The sequence below is a fragment of the Neovison vison genome, chromosome 2 (genome assembly GCF_020171115.1).
Source record: "Neovison vison isolate M4711 chromosome 2, ASM_NN_V1, whole genome shotgun sequence".
Classification (NCBI taxonomy): Eukaryota; Metazoa; Chordata; class Mammalia; order Carnivora; family Mustelidae; genus Neogale; species Neogale vison.
This window is the reverse complement of record NC_058092.1, coordinates 1,337,287-1,346,700: the sequence shown is the minus strand read 5'-3', so window position 1 is coordinate 1,346,700 and position 9,414 is coordinate 1,337,287. Positions and strand designations below refer to the sequence as shown.

Sequence of the window (9,414 nt, the reverse complement as noted above, 5' to 3'; positions counted from 1 at the left end):
GCGACAGGTGGTCACTTTTCTATGTGTAGAATTGCAGCCGTTCTCTCCTTAGACGCCTGTTCAGGTTGCAGGTGTTCAGAATGGTTTGATAGCTCTCTAGCTGAATTCTAGGGACTGGATGAAGTTAGGGTCCCCTAGTCACCCACCATCTTACCTCTCTCTCCTGGAGGATGGATTTTGGAACCCAGCCTGAGTGGGCATGCTAATTGTGCTGCAGTGTCATTGCTTCTAGGATTTCACAGGGGATGCTTTAGAAAGTGTGCCCCCACACCTCCCTCCCTCGTGGGTATCACATGCACAGATGCACTGAGACACGTATAATCACAAGGTCACACCGGGAGCTCCGGTTCCAGACAAACCACAGTTCGCATCCCTCTCTGTTCCTGACAGGAACTCGGTTCCTTTTTCCAGAACCTGTTTGTTTGCTGGCTCTGTCCTAGAAGACACAGACAGTTGTCTCAGGACTGCTGCCATTATGAGAATCCTGACGACTTACGAGTTCAGTATTTGCTTGCCATTATTTTTTTCTTTAGTCCAAATACCATTCTCCAGAGTTGCATAGGTTCATTTTCTTTTTTCTTGGTGGTTGTTTTGTTCATTTGAGATACAGTTTTGTTCATTGAGTTTCAATTGTTTTACAAGTTTGCATTCAACCCTTGTTGATTCAATCTGTTGTTAACGCCAAAAAAATAAAACTACCCATTATTTTACCAGCAAAAATGGTTTCTTTGGGACTTGCAATCTGAGACCAACAGGCTACAGGAAAACACTGGGCGCACAGAGACCGAAGCAGAGGCAACCACAGAGGGGACCGTGTTTTAGAGGAAAGGCTGTCCCCATAGTGCTGGGGGAAGCGGTCGGGAATGTGACCTTTCATTGGCTGGGCTGGGACAGTCTCTCATTAGCTGCTATGACACTTCTCATTGGCTGGGCCAGGGCTGTCTCTCATTGGCTGCGCTGTTGCTGGGTGGGCGGAAGCTTTCCTTCCTCGCTGGGGCGGTGCACGAGCAGCATCCTCCGGCAAGGTCTGCCTCTTCCTGCCCGGTCCGCCCTGGACCCCAGTGCGGCCCCTCCCTGCTCCACGGGGCCTGGCGGAAGAGGACAGGCCTGGGCAGGATGCCGGCCGGGCTGCTGCGAGCACCGCCTGCCGCCCCGAGGCAGTGCCCCACAGGAGCTCCTCCGGCCCCCACCACCGCGCCCGCTGCTCGCCCTATGCCCTGGGTCGCGAGTTCTAGGGTGTCACCGCGACAGCCCTCGTCCACCGCCTGCCGTAGCCAGACCTGAGTTCCGAAGGGTGCGGGAGGACGGCCGGTGCCGGGTAAGAGCTCCTCAGCGTCCAGGACGCCCACCGGGACCGGACTGCGCTCCGCCCTCCCGGCTTCTTGGCAGGAGGAGGCCCGTGGGACAGGCGGGTGGCCACAGTGCCCGTTCAGTGGGACTCTTGCTGTGCTGCTGGAGGAAGCCCTGGTCCCTCTCCTGCGCACCAGGACCCCTACCCCTGAGAACCCAGAATTGCCCGATGAGAGCACACTCCTCAAGGGCGTGGGGCTCAACGTCCCCCCGCCCCACTGGAAGGGCTCAGGACTCAGCCAGAGACCGAGGGAGCAACAAGGCACACGCCAGCAGCCCCGGTCTCCATTTTCCCGTGGCGGGGACCCATGTGGGGGCAGCTCCAGACTTGGGGCTCCGGCAAGGAGATGCCTGCCTTGCCTCCTGCCTGCACCAGCTTGGGCACCAGGGAAAGGGCTCCCCGAGCTGGCAGGGCACCCCGAGCTCTGGCCTCCTGCTGGCCGGGGGGGAAGGGAGCTGGGAGCAGAACGAGCTGCTCAGCTCAGTTCTCAGGCTGACTCAGGCTGGACTCGGGCTCGCTGGCCCGAGTGGCCCTTCTTCACTCCCTCAAAACCCTGGACCAGGCAGGGGCCGGAAGAGAGGGTGTCGAAGCAGAAACAGACCTGGGGTGAAGTGGTCGCGGGGAGGGGTGGGGTTTGCAGAGGGGAAGCCAACGGGCCTGCAGGACGGGCAGCCACGGGGGGCTCAGGGCTCCAAGGGCTGCGGGAGAAGGGAGAAGGACAGTGGGGAAGGGCTTGCAACGGCGGGGAGGTGAGCCTGCAGCCAGGCCTGGCAGGCTCAGGGCAGAGCTGTGGGGTGTGTCCCTTGAGGCAGGGACAGGCCTGTCCCGTCCTGACCCATGACTTTCCTCCAGAAACCTCTGACCCGTTCACCCCTGGACTGGCAAAGAGGGGCCGCGTCTCGGGCACAGAAAATAAATGCCTCGGTAGAGTCCGCGGGCGCATCTGTCGAGGGCGTGTGACGCGGGCGTGTGTGGTTCCCCTGATCCCCAGCCCCGTGTCGCCCCCGCCCCCGGTGTTCCTGCAGTCCTGGCTGAGGCGCTGTGCTGCTCACTGGAGCCTTTTGGGCGTCCCCTCTGTGGCCGTGGTGAAACTCTCAGAACGCGCCTGATGGGATGGGGGCAGGAGTGCGCAGAAGGACTGGAAAGGGCTCAAACGCGGGGGCGGCTCGAAGCCGGCGCGGGGCACGTGCGGCTTGTGAAACTGTGCTTGGGAGGGTGTCACATGTTGAGTTCTGTGGTGCCCTCAAAGGTCACGAAACAGCTGAGATGTGACCAGCACCTCACCCGCGCCTTCTGGGCTGGAATTCAGGTGTCCTCCCTGGTGAGCCCAAGGACACCCAGGCCGGGCGCACTGCTCCAAGGGCACCGGGACATCGCGCTGGTCCTCACTGCCCAACCTCATGCCGTGTAGACACTGGGATGAGGCACCGTGGTGGCCACGGTGGCCGTGGGCAGGCAGGACAGTGACCTAAGTGGACCCTCAGGTGGGAATCTCTGGGGGCGCTTTGGGCGGGTAGGTGATGGTTACAGCGGCCGCATCTGATGCGGGGAATGTTGAATGAAGGGACAGAGGTTGCACTCTGAGCCCGTCCCTGGACATGACCCCTTCCTGAGGCCCTGGCCTGGGGCCCGCCGCTCTCGTGAACAGCCCAGCGCTGTCTTAGAGGACACTCACTGTCACTGGGATGTCACTGGGTTGGGGATCCTCAGGGACAGAGTGGGGACTCTGCTTCAGAAACGAGCCGACAGGCGTCTTGTAAGACAATTCTGGGACCGCGCCAATCCCCAAAGTAAGGGCAGTAGCAGATTGGAACGCACAGCTGAACTCAGCAGCAAGGGGTGCCGCGGTAGCCGCAGGTAGGCTGCCCCGCCCATGGACGTGGACTTGCCGGTGCGCAGAGAAGGGTGGTCACGCCACAGGCTAGAAAGCCTCAAAACTCACCAGTCAGGCAAAACTCATCCGTGGGGGAAGTTTCAGGAGAAAGAGGGTGTTCCCATACTCTCAAAGCATCTGCAAAGTACAGTTTCTAACAACAAATTTTAAAACATGTTTATTGGTTATTGGTTGAGTAATCTTAATCCCATTGAGAAATCATTTATGGCCTGTTATCACACCAGATTCGTGGTCCATCTGTGTCGCCGTGAGGTAGATGCCGGCGGGCCCATCCTGCAGATGGGCAAGCTGGGGCTCAGAGGGCTGGGGCTGAGTGGAGCTGGGAGCCAAGAGTGGGTCGTGGCTGGGTCCTCACCTGCGCAGAGGTGAGGGGAGGGCTCTGGGCCCTTCACGAGATGGATGGGACACAGGTGGGGTCCCCAGGGACCCCTGAGCAGGGCCGGTCTCGCTGTGTTGGGTAGAGTGTGAAGTCAGCCCGGGGAAGGGCCCCTGGGGACCTGGCACCTTCCAGCAGGCACAGCCCAGGACGGCTTGGGTGTCTGCCTCCGGGATCCATCGATCCGTAAGTGGGTCATTCCGTCCCGGGGGACACAGACGTTGACTCCTCCATAGCCACTATGGTGACGTCTGGTGGGGCCCGCGGGACCTGGAAGGGCAGACACGGCATCCCCTTCTGTGACCAGCTCATACATCCAGCACCGAGACGCTGCCCGCCCTGCGTCCAGCCCGGGGCCCTTGTGGTGCTCAGGCTCAGTCGGGCTTCTCAGGCAGAACAGGGGCCTCCCTTCCCGGGTTGGCCGGGTCTCACTCTAAGGACTCAGGGCCCTCTGAGCACGGGAACAGCCCCCCACCCCGCCTGCCCCACCAGCATCACCACCAGTGGGTCGGTGGGGGGCGATTCGGGATACCTGGTGAAATAGTCCCGCCTTCGTGGGTCCCCCTGAAAAACAGAGACACTGTCACGTCGGGGTCAGTCTCGGTGGCCTCACAGCGATGGGGCTGGAGGGACCGGAGCTCCGGGCTTCTCCCCGTGCGGTCTTCCTTGAGAGAAGGACCCTCTGGGAGAAAGGCCAGACCCGTGTGGACAGGGCTCCTTGCTGGACTTGTCCAGTAGGGGGAACAGGACATGGGACAACATGGGGACACCTCCTGCCGTACTCCCCAGCTGCCAAACCCTGTCCCTAACTCACTCCAGTGTGATGTCACCCAGGGAAAGGGAGTAAGCACTTCACAGAGGACGGTCGCCCACCCCTCAGGGAGCAGATGCCCCAGAACTGGGAGAGAAGGAGCAAGCGCAGGCCCCTGGCCGGCCCGCTCAGAGCCTGGGGCCCTGAGACCTGCCTGCCGCCTGGGGGCCCCGGGCTGAGGACCCAGGACACATTAGCTGACAGTGGCCCGAGATGCTGGCTGACCAGCATCTTGGACTCTGCTGGGTGCCTGCTCCCTGTTGGGCAAGCGCGGGGCTCCCCAAAGGCCAGAACCGGGTCTGCAGAGCCAGGGCCCGGCCCGACGTGGAGCCCAGCGCAGGCAGGAGGGAATGAGTGAAGGTCATGGAGCCTCTGGGGGGCTCGGCCTTGCCCCTGGCAGGGCTGCTGTGGCCCCTCCACCCTAGCCCCGTGCCCTCCTCATGCTCTCCGCCTGCCCTGTGCTGCTCTGTCCCTGAGGGCAGACACGCCTCCCTGGTGGGGAGTGGGCATGGGGGGTACCCGGCAGGGGGTCCTGGTGCAGGGGGCTCTGTCTGCCTGGCCCTCCGCCCCCCGAGACCCCATGACACCAGGACCCCCACTCAGCGGGAAGCACCCCCAGGCCAGCACATCCCCCCGAGAGGAGCCAAGGAGTCCCGGAGACGCTCCCGGCGGCCGCCTGCACCCCTCAGAGGGAGACAGCCGGGAGACACCCCAACGGGACCCCAGCGCGCAGCTCACCGGGCGTCCGTCTCCTTCTCATCCTTATCCCGAGGACTAGGAGGCAGGACACCGCTGCGGCAACACAGACGCTGCCCACCACAGCGGGCAGCAGGGAGGAGTACGTGACGTCTGAGCTGCTGGCCCCGGGCTCCGCTTGTGTCTGCAAAGGGCCGTCATGCCTAGGAGAGAGCAGCGGGGCTGACGCGAGCTGCTCGGCGGGGGGCCCGGCACTCAGAGCCCGGAGGGTCCCCGAGGGAAGGCGGCTGCCCGTGGCGCGCTCCGGCGGCTCGGGGTGGGAGCTCCGGGCTATGGGCAGACGGAGGGAGGGGAGAGGTGGGAAAACGGGGATGCCCGGGGACAGGGACGGGGACAGGGACGGGGTCAGAGGAGACAGGGCAGAGAGCCCAGATCAGGGGGGCACAGAGGGATAACCTGGGAGAGGCAGGATGGTGAGAGGACCCGCCCCTCCCCCCAAAGCAGCCACGTCTGGTCACCCCAGGTTCCCCTCAGGACCCGAGGATGAGCATTTGGGAGTCCTGTCACCTCTTGGGCTCCCTGAGAACCTCCTTGACAGCCCTCCCCGACTCCAGATTCGCTAGGCGTCCCCACAGCCCTGGCATCTGAGGATACCCCAGAACCACAGGCGCCCCAGAAATCTGGAAGCACCTCCCTCCAGATTTGCCCCAGGACAGAAGGTCCATCCTTGGCCTCCGGGAAGCTCACATCAGCCACCGTGCTGGGGGTGTGAGCCACAGGGTCCAGCAGCTGCTGTCCTGGAGGCCGGCCCATGACGGGGAGCAGGGGGAGCCCTGGAGCCTCTGCTGGAGGAGCGCCCCCCACCCCCGGGGACACGGAGCCGAAACCACCCCAGGGTCACCTATGCGCTCCAGGGCTGGCACTCCTCCAGGGTCCCACTGGGTGAGAAGGTCCCAGGAGGGCGGTCTTCACACACCCTGTCCTGCCACTCCGTGCCTGGGAAATGACAGGGCCAGGCAGAGGGAAGGTGGGGGGCCCCGGCTAGGAGGAAAACTGGGTTTCCCCCCAACACACATGGGCTTGGGTCCAGGGTCTGTCTTTTCGGAGGGTGCCAGGGACCAGGCTGCTCGGCTGCTGAGCAGAGAGGCCAGGGGTCGGGGCACCCAGGGTCTGCGGCTCACCTCTGGCCCGCACCCTGTGGCCGGGTCTGCAGGAGCGTGTGGGGACTGCAGTCTGCACAGTCGTCCCCATCCTCACGGACGCAGAGGTAGCCCTGGTCACACATGCACACAGTGTTCTTGGTCTGGGAGCACTTCTGCCTGGTCAGCAGGCCCATGGCTGAGACCCAAGAGAAGGAGCTGAGGGCAGCTACATGGGCTGCCGTGGGCAGTGCTGAGCCCCCCATCCCGGGAGCAGACCAAGTAGAGGCCTGCACAGCAGCCGCAGGCCTTTGGGCTCCTGTCTGGGATCTGGGGACGGGTTGGTGACCAGCTCCCTCAGCCCAGCTTTGCCGCCTGCTGTGTGTGTCTGGGTCCTGCTGTAGGACCCATCCAGGTGCACACCCTGCTCAGCCCAAAGCTGGGCCTGCGGGTGCTGGACACAGGGGTGTGTGTCCCAAGGGGCTCTGAGGGACAGCAGCAGCAGCGGCCGGGGCTGGCCGAGGAGGAGCTGTCAGGAGGATGGGGAAAGGCTGTCCTCAGGAGGGGAGCCAACCTGCCAGGAAAAGGGCCTCATCCCCGTGGGGGCCCACACAGGAAGTGAAAACCACAGTCAGCAGCGGGGGCAGTCCCAGAAGGCAGGTCCCAGCCCTAGGCCACCCATGCCTGAAGACCCTGCCCCTCGGGCAGGCTCCCATGTTGCAAGCAGGCTAGTCAGAGCCAGGTGGACAGCTAGAGCCCCTTCCCTAGTCGGCAGTGGGGCTGGGGTCATGCCGGGCCTGGGCTCAGCCTTGAGCCCCTGCTGAGGGACAGCCTCTCAGCCATCCGCACCCCAACCTCAGCCCCATAAGACAGGGGGTTCCTTCGGGACATCGAGGATCTGTGGGTGAGCCGGGGCTCCAAGACCTTGCCCCTCCCTCCCCCGGCTGGACCCAAAAGCACTGAGGCTTCTGCTGGATCCTGCCTTTCCTCCTGGGGCGCCTCCACCCCAGCCCACCTGGCAGGAAGAAGACAAGGGTCCGAATGCTGAGCCACAAGCAGGCCCTCGGAGGGGGGGGGCTGCTGTGCGGGTGTGGACACTGAGGGCGAGCACAGTCCAGTCCCCCAGGACCAGCGAGTCGGGCGAGGCAGGACGGGACCCATGGCTCGGGGGTCCACGTGACGGGTTCAGGGTGATGGGCTCCCCGCACTCTGGACAGTGCATCAAACAGGGAGCTATGACAGTGCTGGCCCCCTGGGGAGGCAGGTGTGGACGGAGGCGCACGTCCCTGAAAGGTTCCCGTGCAGATGCCTGTCCTGCAGACGAGGTGGGATGCGGCACAGCGGTCCCGGCCCTGTGGCTGCCCACTGCAGCGGGCCGTGGGTCCCCAGTGGGGTGGTGGCTGTGGCCAGGGGTCCTACCTGGGTCACACACTCGGCACTGTAGGCACTCGCTCAGGCCATTGAGGTGGGCCGTGTAGGTCCCTGGGTCACAGGGGGCACACACCGTGCCGGTCAGCTCCCCACAGGCCTCCTTCACCCGGTAACCTGCGCCCAGGGGGAGCTGTGTCATTTGGGCCTGGAGAGGGCCCTGCCGGAGCCCACCCCGCCTGCCCCCTTGAAGCCCCCAGCATGCCCGGGACTGAAAGCCACCTGAGCTGTCCCCCACACCACCCTTCGTGTCCTGCTGCCTCCCACCCAAGAGGGCAGAAGGCGGTGGGAACATTCTGGAAGGAGGTGGAGGCCTCCGAGTATCATGTGGGCATGACTGTGCCCCAGCGCCTGCTCTGGGCCCCGGCTTCTGGCTATAAGTGGGCCAGTTGAGCCCCCATGCCGCATCCCTATACCTTGCAGCTGCGAGGGTCCTGGGAGGGAGAGACTCAGCCCTCCCCGTCTGTGCCCTGCCCCAGGGCTTCAACGGAGCCCAGGCACTGGAGCTTGGTCCCTCTGGGGCTGCACCCACCTGGGCTGCACTTGGGACAGCATTCGGAGCCCACCGGGTACTCCTCCTCTTTGCACGGGGCCATGGCCAGAGCACAGGGGAGGGACCCCAGGAGCAACAGGTACAGGGCCTGCAGGACACGGGATCCGCGCTGGAAGGGAGGGGCGGCCAGGGCTGCCCTGGGGGCCTCGGGCTCACCCCCGAGAAATGGGGCGGTAGCAGCCCCTGGGGAGCCGCAGGGTGGGAGAGGGACGGTCAGAGGAGTCACTGGCCTGGCAGCGGAGACGGGGGGCTTCGGGCCTGACGGGGAGGGGGCCTCTCTGGGGGACTCTGGTTCCAGGGCTGACTGCCGGGCGGCGCAGGAGGCTTCCTGTGCAATAACCATCAGCCAGTCCCGCAGCCCTGCAGCAGGGTCAGAGAGCCGCCCTCTCTGCACAGGTAAGGTTTTATCTAATCAAGTGTCGGCCAGGCTGGGGTGGAGGGCGGAGGGGGTTGGCTGGGCTCCCTGACCTCATACTTCCCGTACTTCCTGTGAGCAGCCTCCAGGACTGGCCTGAGGGCCTGGAAGTGGGGGTGGGGGGAGGTAGTCCACAGAGGACAGGAGCGGTTCTGCGGCTGCTCGGTATGGCTTCCCGCCACTGTACTCCCCCACTCTCCGGGATCAGGGGACTGGGGGCCAGGGACTGGGTCAATGTCCCTTGGGCAATGCTGGGGGACAAAAGCCCATGTGGGACCCGGAGCAGAGGGGGCCCAGGGCAGGGTCCGCAGAGAGAGCTGGGCACCTGCGGAGTCAGGACAGGGACACCAGAAAGCACTGGGACACACACACACACACACACACACAGAGGCTCCGGGACTCACCTGGCTCAGGGCATCAGGCTTGGGTGCCCGGCTGCAGGGGGCGGCTCCCAGCCTCCAGGAGACTCCATGTCCCTCTTCAGGACCCCTCATCCCCCGGCTGCTGTCCCAGCACCCCTGCCAGCAGCCCAGCTCGCACTCAACCCGGAACCTGCCTCGTCTAAACTGAAAGGGAAAGAGAAACCGGGGCCCCGCGAGGGAGGCTCGGCTGTTGCGGTCGGTTCAGTCTGTCCGTACCGGGCTTTGTCGGGGTCAAGCTGCCTATGGCCAGGACCCCACAGGAGCCCACAGGCATGGGAGAAAGGGGGCGCGGGGCCGGCGGTGCAGGAGGCAGGAGGTGACCGCAAGGC

General features: G+C 64.3%; 1 protein-coding gene across 1 annotated transcript; it reads right to left on the bottom strand.

Annotated features, from left to right (window-relative positions):
• Window positions 1-5,301: 5,301 nt before the first annotated feature.
• Window positions 5,302-8,329, bottom strand: TNFRSF14 (TNF receptor superfamily member 14). Its single transcript, XM_044236971.1, is given in 6 exon segments — window positions 5,302-5,331; window positions 6,030-6,124; window positions 6,310-6,343; window positions 6,345-6,466; window positions 7,687-7,812; window positions 8,228-8,329. Coding segments are annotated over 5 exon segments (441 nt in total). The 5' UTR covers window positions 8,292-8,329; the 3' UTR covers window positions 5,302-5,331.
• Window positions 8,330-9,414: the final 1,085 nt, after the last annotated feature.